This window comes from Lonchura striata, chromosome 3, assembly GCF_050655825.1.
Source record: "Lonchura striata isolate lonStrDom1 chromosome 3, ASM5065582v1, whole genome shotgun sequence".
NCBI classification, from domain to species: Eukaryota; Metazoa; Chordata; class Aves; order Passeriformes; family Estrildidae; genus Lonchura; species Lonchura striata.
Genome location: NC_140705.1, coordinates 96,254,819 through 96,267,628, shown reverse-complemented (window position 1 = coordinate 96,267,628; position 12,810 = coordinate 96,254,819). Strand labels below are relative to the sequence as shown.

The 12,810-nt window shown below is 45.4% G+C and overlaps 1 protein-coding gene across 2 annotated transcripts in view; it reads right to left on the bottom strand.

The window, feature by feature from the left end:
• LOC110472802 (phosphofurin acidic cluster sorting protein 1) overlaps positions 1-12,591 on the bottom strand; it is a 53,579-nt gene extending 40,988 nt beyond the window's left edge. The window contains exon 1 of one of the 2 annotated variants that reach the window (XM_021534843.4): positions 12,365-12,591. In XM_021534843.4, coding sequence (XP_021390518.4) covers positions 12,365-12,558 — 194 coding nt within the window. In that variant the 5' untranslated portion in view covers positions 12,559-12,591. The remainder of the gene's footprint in view (positions 1-12,364) is intronic. The other variant, XM_021534845.4, reaches the window with a different exon arrangement.
• Between the last annotated feature and the right edge of the window lie 219 nt (positions 12,592-12,810).

Genomic DNA, 12,810 nt, shown 5'->3' with positions numbered 1-12,810 from the left:
TTCTAAAAGATTGAGCACCTGTGTCCCAGGAGAAGGGGGGGATGCAAGACGCAGAGCCCAGGTACAATGCAGGTATAATCATCTCCAGGACAAGCATAATGGTGGAGACAGGTATTTTGTACAGACATGTACTTTTCAAACACTCTCAATCATCTCCCTTTCAACAGGTACCATTCAGAAGCAGCAACCATCCCTTGCAAATCCAAGAGCATCCTACAGGTTGCACACGGAGCTGACCCTCCAAAAAGAGTCCACAGGTACAGGGAGAAGGAGGAAGGACTAACAGTCACACCCCCACAGCTCAAATCCATAGGCCTTTTGCAGTGCATGCATTTCCAAAGTACCCTTGACAAGGGTGGTAACTTGCCACTGAGGTCCAGCTTTTGTCTTTCAGAGGGACAGTGGGGAGGGTGTGCACATGCCCATGTATTTCAGTTACATGCCCCAAAACTAATAGATGCTCTACAGAACATCTAACACGTACTTAGTGGGGATATTTCCTACTGCAAAATAAGAGAAGAAGTTGTTGAAAAGTCTTCTTTGAGGCAGCCTGAGATTATCTCTCTCAGCCCCAGAAAGGACCAAGTTATTTTCCCTTCAATGGCTTCATTTCCCACAGTCAACAAGAAAGAACCAAGACACTCAAAAAATACATCTAGAAATCTTCACACTGTCACCAATCAATCTTTTTTCTTTTTTATTCTCTTCTATTCTCTTTCATTCTTTTCCTTTCTTTCTAAGAGATTCTCTTTTCTAGCTTTTGTTGTTCTACCTGCTGCTTCAGAGAAAACCCCCCCCACCCCCCATGTTGCTGTCTGCTCTTAAACTGTATCATATATGAAGTCACCTGCACTGTCAACAACTCGGGGATCTTTCTAGAGAGCCATCAGCAACAAATGTTTATTCTGGATGACAGGAACTGAATTCTGAAACTTCATGTGTTTTATTTATACAATAAAATGAATAATTAGTGCTGGCAAAACACCATGTAACTCTACACTTCCTCTTCATAATCTTCTTTGGAGTGCTGTGATGTCACAAGGAAGATGTTCTGTAACCTGGATAGCTGAGGCTGTAACCACCCTGGGACAGATCTACATGAACACTGCTAACCTCAGTGGAAAGTTTGTCTGGCCTGAAAACACATCTAATCTAAAGGCGGAGACCATGGAGCTTCTGTCACACAAATTTTGCCTGAATTTTAAACCTTGATCTATTTAATTTTGCCTTCTTCCCAAAGAGAGTTCTAATATTGCACACATCTCACAGTCAGGTCTCCTTCAAAAGTCCATCTCTCTCATAGTATTAGAAAAAAATTAGGCTGTAATTAAGCAGAGTTATTAATCTTTGGTCACTTGGGACCTGAAACCTATTCATATTAATGTCAACATGAATGTTTGCTGCTACAGGACTGCACACAAGACAAGTCCCTCATCATTTCTCAGAAGAGAAAATAATCTTCTGGGGGCCAATACCTATTCTGCCTTCGTTCACAGCTGTGTTTAGCTGGGATGTTGACCACTTCTGCCAGTTTATCGCCAATCATTTTTCATTTTTTGCATCTCATCCAAAGAACACAATTTCCCTTGTCACAGGCATAAGCTGCCACAGTTCACAGCCTGGTTTCTTCCCTAATTTCACAGCTCTGCCAGCTATCCAGAGGAGAAATAACGATGGCTGCAATGGCAGAAGTGGTCTCTGGAAAATGCTTTTCAAGATTCCTCTTCTCAGGAGCGTACAACTATCAGGATCTGCTAAAAGCTTCAAACTTCCCCCCCAAAAGACACTTAGATCTACAAAGGTAGTCATTCCTTACATAGACAGACAGGATTCAAATTTTGGGGCCAACTGTTCTTATGCTCTTTCAACAAACTCCCGTGTGGAGCCTCATCACAGTTTCTTCAGGCAAGGGGAGGTTCGATGATTTTCTTTACAAACACCACATCCCTGCCTGCAAGGGTATGAAACCAAAATTTCTCTGTTCTAAGTGGGATCCAACAGTGTCAGGATTAAAGTATTGCTGTAACTGGATTGCTTCCTGTAGTCACAAACAATAATCAGGTTAAGAGATTTCCTTTCCCTCCTCTTGGCTAGGCTGTGAGTAGGCAGAAGTTACAAGGCAAGTGGGGGGCTGTTAAACTGTTCCTACTCAGTTGTTTGAGAGGGGTGTTCAGGGTTGTTAATTTTGCCTCCTACTCATTGATTTAAAGGCACATTTACCTATGCAGGGTGCAAGTGCACCTTGCTGCACAAACCATGAATGAAACAGACTCCTTGAAACTAATCTCTCAACTCTGCATCCTTTCACACCACAAACCCACACAGATGCATCGCTGAAGAGAACACAGCTGAAACAGCTTAGCCTGAAAATGCACTGTTCTCTCCCACCTCCTTTCCTGCACTCATATCAGCTCTTTCCAGGCTGCCTTCTCTCCTCCTTTCCCCCTCCTGATTCTCAATACCACCCCACTAGAAAAAGACAGCAAACCCTGAGGATGGTTGAGTTACCTCCACAGCATACCCAGACAGCAAATACGGGCTTGGAAGACAGCCAAGTTCTCCACCACCCGGGACCTAACAGGACCTCCTAGCTTCCTTTAACCACAGATTTCTATGAAATACGATTCTTTGAGACAGTTGCCCTTGACAAGACAGTACAAAACTGGGCAAATAGATCAGAAGTTGAGAGAGCTGGACAGACACTGTGTAATTTCCTAGCAGATTCCTGTGTGAGGCTACAACACATTGGCTGTGTTGTTCACAATACCCAAATATTTAGGAAGGAGTGAGAAAAAATAAAAAGGAAAATTAACTGAGGACAAACCATACCAAGCAACTGCTGCCCCACCGTGTGAACAGGAGAGTTGCAGTGACATAACTACATTTCCTGGACCCTGCTATAGCAAGACTTTATTGCTCTTAGAATGATGCAATTTAGAGTTAAGATCTGGATTCAGGCAGAGACATAAGATTTAATCTGTCACTGCCACTTTTAAACTGTTGGATGAATTGCTTCACCTCTGCTTCCCCCTCACCCATGTTAATTCAAACCACGGAGTAAAACCCCCACAAAACAAGCAACATTTCACTGTAGCACATCATGTAGCATCTACCACAACAGAATGTGAGATTCTGCCATAGCATCCTGGCATGTCCTGTCACACAAGCTGAATCCCCGCTAATAAGGACACTGTCAACTAGCATCTCCTGAGGATGCATTAGGGTCTGCCCAAACAGCCTGCACCCTGGCAAGCATGCACAGCATTCTACCCAGTCATGCAGCCATCAGCCTCTCTCATGTTCCACTGCAAGTTATGCAGAAACTCACCAACTCAACCAGGAACAATGTCGTTTCTCTGCACAAAGAGCCCTTAAAACCTCAGCAGAAAGTCCACATAATTTCCACACACTGCTCTCCAAACCTCAGTCTAGATTCCACCAGCTCCCATGGGATTCCTATCTGGCAGACTGGGCAGCAAGGCAAACTCTGCTAGCGCTCTCACTCTCAGGTGGTTTTTCTCCACAGTCGCCCTATCACATGCAAGAAAAAAGCAACACTGTGGCATGGAAACAGCTGTGAACAAAGTAGGGAGAACAGGAACATGAGTCATAGCTGTGGCTTCGGGGGGAGAAAGGGCTACTTCAATTAGAAGGGCAAGCAACTTCAGGATCTGGACCTAAGCCTCACTTCAGCGTCCAAACCACAAGGTCACCTTTTCTTTTTCAAACTTTTACTTGTTTAACAAAGAGCACATGACCAAATTCATTGCTGATGCGTACCAGCCTCCCTATATACCTTAAAAAGAGCTTACTAACCAATCCACAGGGCAGTGGTAACATGCTGCAGTGAACTTTTATAATTATCTTTTCTAGGCAATAAAAGGGGCACACTAGGTGGGACACATCCCATCTTTACCTGGTCACTGCTTTACTTAAAATCACTGTGTTAAAACTTCCAGTTGTTCACTGGGGTCTACCAAAAGCTATCTTAGGATAGACAAGAAATAGTGGAAGTCTGCAGCAGCATACTGATCTCTCATTTTAGTCATGCTGAAATTAGGCAACAGCAGTAGTATGGCTAATGTCATGGAACTTTCTTCACAAATGCAACAGATTTTGAAATTTTCTCTCTCCATATGCAGCAGAATTGCTGTACCAGCTGCCCCCAAATCCAAGGCTGCTTTAACAAATGATGCTGCAGTGCCAGTTTAGCGGAGAGCAGCAATCAGTGGCACAGGCAAGCTGCATACACAGCACAGCTGCTTGGAGCCTCCACAGCCAGAGCAGCCTGGTAGGTACCTGTTGCTGCTCACTGTCTCCAGGCTAAAATAAAATGTGTTAATGAAGTAACCACCACAAAGTGGTAATTACAAAAACACCACTTGCAGCCTTTTCTGTAGAAAAGAAAGCACAAGAGCTTAAGACATGGTGACAAGTACCTTTGAACCAAGTGAGAAAGTGCTAATGGGGATGCAGAACAGACCACATTCTCACACTCATCACCTGGCACAGTTTCCTGGGATACACCTCCAAGCCTGCTGTGCCAACGCAGCTAAGCTGGGAAAAGTGTCGAAGTGAGGTCAGGGTTAGATCACTGATACACACGAACTCCTTCCATTATCCAGAGTGCCCTGGTAAAGACCTACACACACACTGGCAAAAAACACTCATGTGCCACACAGCAGCCTTCCTAAAGTGTAGTTAACAATTTTCCTACGAATGCTTAATGTAGAGTTCACATTTCATTACAGCCTGCTATTCCTGAAGTAGCACGGACACAACACTGTCATCCACTCCCTTGGCTTTTATCTTGAGCTGGCAAGCACCTTAGATCTGAATCCCTGCAGACTCAGGAACACTGTACCGCGTTAAATTACACCTGGGAAAACAGCATAGGCAGGGGAGAGACCGAAGCGATACAAGCCCATGAAAGAGTGTCAAACCAGCATGGACATCCATTTTTGAAGCTTCTTCAAAAAATTAAGAAAAAAATTACATTTTAAAAAAAGTTTCATTCTAAAGAGTTGCACAGTTAAGATTCTTCACTCAAAAGAGTGATTCTTACCAAAGCTGGCAAATTTGTTCTTAGGCTTTTCATCAACACAAGCTGTTAATAACCAGTGTCTGTACAATGCAGTTCCCTGGTCAGATCCTTGTGGGTGGAGCAGGAGACTGAAACAAGGCTGACTTGTCCATACTTTCACAAATCAGTACAGCAACAGATAAAATCACCTCCAAATAGTATTAACATTTCAGCAACACACAGATGAGATGAATACAGTGTAAATGCAGAGCAATGGAAATGTTGTCCTTTTATCTGACTGGAAGTTAAGGAACATAAGAGGCAGGGGAAAAAAAGCTTGAAATGTCAAGGGACTTGACAAACATCAAGGAGAAATTTAATCAATTATTCATACACACAGCAAGTGAAATCCAGACATCCAGAGTTTGCTTCTGACAAAGGAGCACACAGGATAGGAAGGAATACCTGGAACAAGCAGCCTTGAGAATAAGGTATGAGACAACTGAAAGAAATGTTGACTTATGGGACTGTATTTCAGGGATGCACATACAATAAAGTTCAGAAAGTCTAGAAGAAGAAAAAGGTTGATATTCATTAACACTGAAAAAATGTAAAAGGCATTAAGAAATTACCCAAGCATATCAAGAACATAGTCCAGCTAAAAAATACAAGCCATACAAGAATAAGATTAAGTCATCACAGCTTCACTAGGAATAGTCTTTAAATTATAAGAAAAAATCAAACTACTTTGAAAGGGAAGAATTAAGACTTGGATTGAAAGATTGCTCAATTACAGGTCTGCAAGTCAAGCCAGAAGCAAGGAAAAAATCGTGAGAACGGTGTCAAAAATATCGCAAGTATGTGCAGAAAAAAGTGAATGTATTGATAAGGCAGAAAATAGACTAGAAGAAGACAGATGAAGGAACATGGAGGGAAATCCTAAATACACAGGATCTCTTTAAAAAGTATATAAATAATGTAAATCTGAATGACCCTTATTTAAATAATACCGATTCAGAGACACTACTTGAATTGTTACTGAAAATGAAACAGCAGGAGAATCAATGAGAGGCTTTGCATGAACAGGATCTTCTCCCCTGGTAGAGAAAGCTATTAAAGAACAGGAAAAGAGTAGCAGAACCCTTTAAGAGGGAGTTACTCTTATTCTAACCCTGCTACCTTTGCAACAGTCCAACACCTAATTGTTAATGGTTTTCAGTTTTGGAAAAAAGGAACTAGACATGAGTTCTGCTGTCATCCTGAACTGCCTACACTGATAAGAATTTATTTATCACATATGCAGAAAAACAGTTAAAACTACATATCTGAGCATGGAATCTGGACATTTTTTGTCCAGGAAATGGTCCCACATACAGTGGCTTTGGATCCCATGCTACTTAAAATATGTTTGCACCGAAGAATAAGAAATATGATAAGAAATGGAAGTTTAAAGACCAGCATGAGTAGGTAAATAAGGAAAACACAGAACAAACATAGAACAGGAGTTCTCATTTACTAGACAGGACCCCTCGCTGAGTTAAACCACAATACAGCAAAACAGGGCATGAGAGATGGCAGTGGGCAGCATTATAAAGGAGAGGGCATTGCAACAGGCCAGCAGAAAATGTCAGCGTAATTCTGGGCTGTGTGCACTGAGGCTGAATCACACTGCAGAGCAGGGAGTGGTCTCTGTAACCACAGTTGCAATGTGTTCAAGCACCTGAAATATTGCATTTCTCCTCTCAGTACACTGCAATGAGTATACTGAAGTATCCAAACAAAGCCTCATTTATCTAAGAGACTTCTACCTACAAGAGCAGTATCACTTGAGCTGCCAGCTTCCCCAGAGGCAGAGACAAGTTCCTGCTGCCACATCCCGCACAGAGGAGTAAGACATTCTCACTTCTTGTTTCCCAAAACAGTGTTCACCAGCTTTGATGTAGTTAAAAAAAAACCCAAACAAACCAAAACAGAAGCACAGCTTCCCCATCAGCTGGGATGCTGAAAGCTTGGACAAGATAACAACAGAAGGTATTTGGAAAATAGCCCTGGCCATATGCTCACCTGGCATGCCATAAAATGCAGCATGCTTTTTACCTCTGGCTCTCTTTTGGAAACAACTTTTAAAGCTGACAGGAGACACAGCTTTCAATCTAGAATCATTCCATGTTCAAACAACTAAACAAAAGCATCAGCACAGACTTAAGCACAGAATGGATCCCTAGGGGAACCCTGTAAGCCACTGGTGCTCAACAATTCCTTCTTTTGACAGAATAAAGGTCTGGGGATTGTGATCCCAGAGAAGTGTACACAAACGACATGGCTGCTAATGATCAGCCACAAGTGACTGAGGATGCCAGAGGAAGAGGAATGTGCACTCCTGGTGTCCAGGCACAGCAAGAACAATGCAACATTTTTGATAAGCCATCAGACAACTGTTGCAACACAGCCTGGCTAATGAATGAAGCACTGGAAAACCAGGCTAGGACACAGCATGACAGGGCCTTCAAATAAAATTAAACCCTCAGGGAAGTCACTATTAACATTTTGCAAGGAGCACACCCCCCATCAATCATATTAGGAGGGCACACTTGTCCCAAGTTCTGCTCAATTATTGTATGCTCAGAAGGAAAACAAAACACTGCTAGAGAAGAAATCCCAAATGTGTTCCACTGCCACAGAGAGCTACAGATAGTGGACAACATATGAGACATATTATCCTGCAGGCCTGTAGCCAAGCCCATGATATTAAGAATAATAAGCCATCTGATGGCTGTTTAGAACATTTTGTTTTCTATATAGGACTGAAAGGAAATCATAATTCAAACACAGCATATCACCAGTTATAAGAGACTGTTTCCCTACAAGAAACTGTGGCCTCTCCCAAGCACTCTGAGTCTGAAGCTACATCAGTTTGTCAAGGAATCATAGCTGTCTTCTGAAGGAACAATCTGGAATCATTTAACATTCCCAGAGGTGCAACTCTGTAGCTTATCCAAACAGAACAGATTTTGCTGAGGTAGGAAGTTTACCATGAAAATGTCTAATTTACCCAGGAAACCACTCAAGAACATCTCAGGCAGATAAATACATATTATTCCTGCTGGAATAAGCATTTCTTAAAGGAACACCCAATTCAGACACTCTTCATTGCCACGAAACTCTTAGGGGGTGTAGAAAAGACAGGCAATGCCCTGTGCTGAGAGTAAAGAGACCCCTGAGCCCACAGTAGCCCCTTCATGTAGCTGTGCCAGAGGAGAGCACATTCCCTCACACCACGTGGCAGGAACTGTCACTGAAAGGATTCTTGGGCCTCAGGCAATGGGAAGCCTGCAACCACACTTGCACAAATAAAATGTTCACCTACAATCCATGAGTAGTCAGGTAATGGACACTGGCTGCCCAAACAGGAAAACTGGGTTGCAGAGACAAGAGCATTCACCTCATGGAACTTCAGAGGATCACCCTAGCTGGCACTTTTGGGGATAATTCCAGTTGTACTTGCAACAACTGCTCTCATTCCAAGAAGACATTCATTAGGCTGTAATTTTCCAAATCAAAAGTTTGCAATTGATAATGATAGAGAATTCAGAGCACCTGATGGAATGTTATATCCTGAAGGTACACATACACAGTCCTATAAAGTGAGTCCAAAACACATGCATTTCCCTCAATCAATGCTTTTATAACAACCATAAACAGGAGACACTGTATTCGAGCACACTGTGGGGGTGGCAGCAAGATTTGGAATGTTTCCTCATGCGTTGTACTGAGATACAAGACATTGTGGATGAAATGCAGTGTATTTGAATCCTTGCAGTGCCATTCACAGCATAATCTACACAGGTAGAATCTGCTTTTGCAGCCTGACCTCAACAATACTGACGCAGCAACCAAAACACAGCTTGTATCTCTCACCTCTAACTAGAAATATGATTACTTATCACTGAAACAACATCCACATAACACTGAACACAGTAGCTGTGTCATGGAAAAAGTGAACACAATCACACAATCTTATCTTGTTTCCTAATTAAGAACTCACATTTATGGACGCTCAGATGTTAAAAGAAAAAAAAAAAAAAAAAGAGCAGTCCTATTAAAAGAGGTGGAAAATACCACTATGTGGAAATAACAAGACCTCAAGCATGTTTGTACAAAGTCCTTTGACACATTTTTTCCCAACGTACTGCCTGACCAACACACAGAACAATGAAAACACAGTAAGACATTACCTTGATGCAGACAGACATTTTACCTTGGCGATGCTCTAGTCCACTTCTGGCCGTCTCCACACAGTGAAAATCTGCTACTACCCCTAAGGGGATCTAAAGCAAGACACTCCCACCTCACCACTGCTATAAAGACTTCTACTAAGATAACTATGAATAGAAGTTAAGGCTGATTGAGGGACTATTTTAACCAAAGCATACTTCACATCCTGCATCGTGAATTAAGCAGGTTTGTTTTCCTTCTAAGGCACTGTGATGGGAAGCCAATAATTTTGAGCCAATGGGTAGCCCCATTGAAGAAGCAAAGAACATTTTTTACAGTTTCCAGGTGTTTACTTCCTTCTGCCTTTCTGCATAATAGCCCACTGCCCATAAAATTCAGCTTTGCCTCCCCTGGTAGCCACTTAAGCCAAAGGCAGCTGGGGTCTAGGCTGTGCTCAGCCAATTCATAAGAAGGTCATCAAGAGGTCACAGATCTCTCTCAACTTGGCCCTGAGAAGAGACAGACCCCAGCAGACCTCCACCCAGAGAGCAAGGCAATTTCCAAAAATAAATGTGGACTTTGTTCAGTGGCACATGCCTGATGCAGCCAGAAAAAAACTTCCATTACAGCCAGCAGCTGAGCTTAGAAAGCCAAGATCCTCCTGCAAGGCATCAAAAGTCCTGTAGTCATACTACTGAACTATTCCATGCACTAGGGCTTATACTTCCCACTATTTTTATTGACCCAGACTCTTTCTGGTAGCTTGAAGGCCTCCCATCTATCCTGCATTATGTATCCAAGCACACAGCAACCCCACAAAGGTTGATCCAGCCCAGTCACACTCCTGCAGCAGCCAGAGCTACACCTGCAGAAAATTAAACACCTAAGAAGAAGCACAGGGACAGCCAAGATTTGCAATAGAGACTCCAGAAAAAGAAATCATCTTCTATAGCATTAAAACCAATGCAAAGTTCTTCTTTCTCCAGATATGCCTAAGTATGAAAAAACACAGACTACACATGCATAAGAGACAGAGAAACCCAAGGCATTATTGCCTATGGATGGAAATTACTTTGCCACCACTACCACCCCCAAAGCACAGTGAGACCAGAGACCACCTCTGCTGGGCACTGGGACAGTCCGGCAGAGCTCCTGCCTTGAAGAACACATCAAGACTATACCATATACAAGCAGATCAGTAGAGAAAGAACATGGGCAAGCAATAAGGAAGCACAGTGCACAGATACTCCATTAACAGCTCAGGTTTGGGGCTTGCGCTGCCTTCAGCTTCAGTGAACCGAAACACTTGCCTGACACATCCCCACCCGTGACCTGCTCAGTCAGAAAAGCTTGGGCTAACTGAACACTGGAAAACACAGAAGCACCAGTTCCACACTGGTCACTGTAGACTGTGGCCACTGGCAGGACTTCTCCAGACCTGCTGACTCTACAGACATGACAGCACATCATGTTAGAGCCATGGCCTCTGAAGGAAGAATTAGCTTCCATCAGTTTCTTCCCATCTTAGCAGATGCTGTGTTAGAAGACATTTCAGAGATGATATTTCAGATGAATTTCACAGAAGTTCCCTGCAAGCAGCTGTGTCAGATGGCTGCCCCCTGGGCTGTCAGCACACAAATAAGCTTGTGCATTAGAACAAGCATCTACACAATGCTAATGGAAACTGTCCTTGTGAGAAAACATAGGATTCATTGGGCCAAAAACCAGTTCTACAAACAACTTTCAGACTGATTACACATCAATTGTCACCCGCTGGCATCCTGCCATCCATGTAACCCTCTTGTACACTCAGACTCACTATTCTCAGTCATTCTGTCCATGGTTTGCCCAAAGCAGTTCCTCTCTCCCTAGCTCCTGGAGCACTTCCATTTGTGAAGCCTATGTACATGCACATCCTTTACCATCAATAAGTTCTGGGTCTTGCATATGCAAATTTTTTCTACAGGAAGTCAACATGATAATTCTGTCCTGCTCTCCAAATTCTAGCTTGGGAGTAACCTACCCACAAATGAACAACACCTCAAGTCACTTTAAAGCTATGAAATGATCACTTGCTTCCTGCTCCACACAACAGCCTCAGTATGTGTCATCAAAGGGTGCACAGGCTTTTAGCAGACACATGTTGCAAAGTCCTTCACATCTGCTGCCTGCCGAGCCCAGCACCCCCTTGGGCACCACAATCACAGAGGCTTTCTCTAGTAGCTTGGAGTATTTTGGAACGTTTCTACTCCAGCCCATCTGGCCACACAGTCACTGAGTTTCCCCCTAAAAACATATCTGCCTAGCAAAGCCCTTTCACAAAGGCTGGTATTCTCCTGCCCTACAGGAATGGGTTTTTTCTCCCTCTTGAATTTTACACCTCTAATTTTGGTGAAACATTTGAATACATCACTGCAGACAACACACCACAGCCCAGAGACACAAGGAACCAGGGTGACTTCCTGAATCTGCCCTGTAACTCTCATGAGAAGACCTGGTGAGTGGGTCAAAGGACACCCACCCACCTTGTTAACACATCCGGCACCTTCAGGCTCCAAGACAGGTGAACAAGTACGTCTAGCCTGGACCATACCTTTAACCATACAGACAGTTATGACATCCACAGCACTCAGCTTGTCTCCCAGCTCTGCTAGAGATACAACTCTGAGTTCAGCTGGCAGCACAGTGAATCCTTCCTGTTGCTCCCTATGGTCTGGAGTGTAGATGACACAGGCCCATGGATGCCCGCTGGCCACTGCCTGGCTCCACGGAACCGGCAGCAGGGCCATCACGGTTCACTTCGGGGGCAAAGAGGCAGCTTTCCAAAGCACGGCAGGATGATACACCCCCTTCTACGATCCACGGTCATCGCAGCTCGCCAGAGGCTGCAACATGGAGGCAACACAGCCGCGCTCCAGTGCTGTGCCCCCTGCCCCGCCGGTCCCCCGGGCCGCTCCCGCTGGAAGCACAGCGAGGGCCCGAGTGCGCATCGGCCCCTGCCTGGGGCCGGGCCTCCCCGCCAGCGAGGAGCGCGGCCCGGCGGGGCAGGGATGCTGCGGGGGCCGCCTCCTGCCCGGCCCCGCTCGTGTCCGGGCTCCGCGCGGCCCCGGCGGCCGGGCGGCTCACCTGGGCACGCAGCTCGGCGCCGACCGATCGATCTCCCACGTGGCGAAGAGGTTCATGGGCACCTGCATCGGGCTGCCCACCGCCATCGCGGCCGCCGCTGTCGCCGCCGTCCCGCCGGCCGCCGCCGGAGGCCCTGCGGCGGGGCCCGAGCCCAGCGCACCGCTCGTCGACGCCGCGGCCGCCATCGCCGCCATCCCGCCGCCGCCGCCGTTGGCGCTGGGGGGCGGCGCGAGCCCCTCGCCTCAGCGACGGCCTCCACCCCGGCGCGCGCGCGCGCGCGCGCGCCCGCTCCTTCGCGGCCCGTGACCAATCAGAGCGCGGCTGGGGCGCGGGCACGAGCCAACCGGAGTCAGGAAAAGGGCGAGGACCGCGGCTGATGGGAAACAGCCAATCGGAGCCGAGCGAGAGGCGAGGCCGGGGAGGCCGTTGCCCAATCGGAGAGGCCG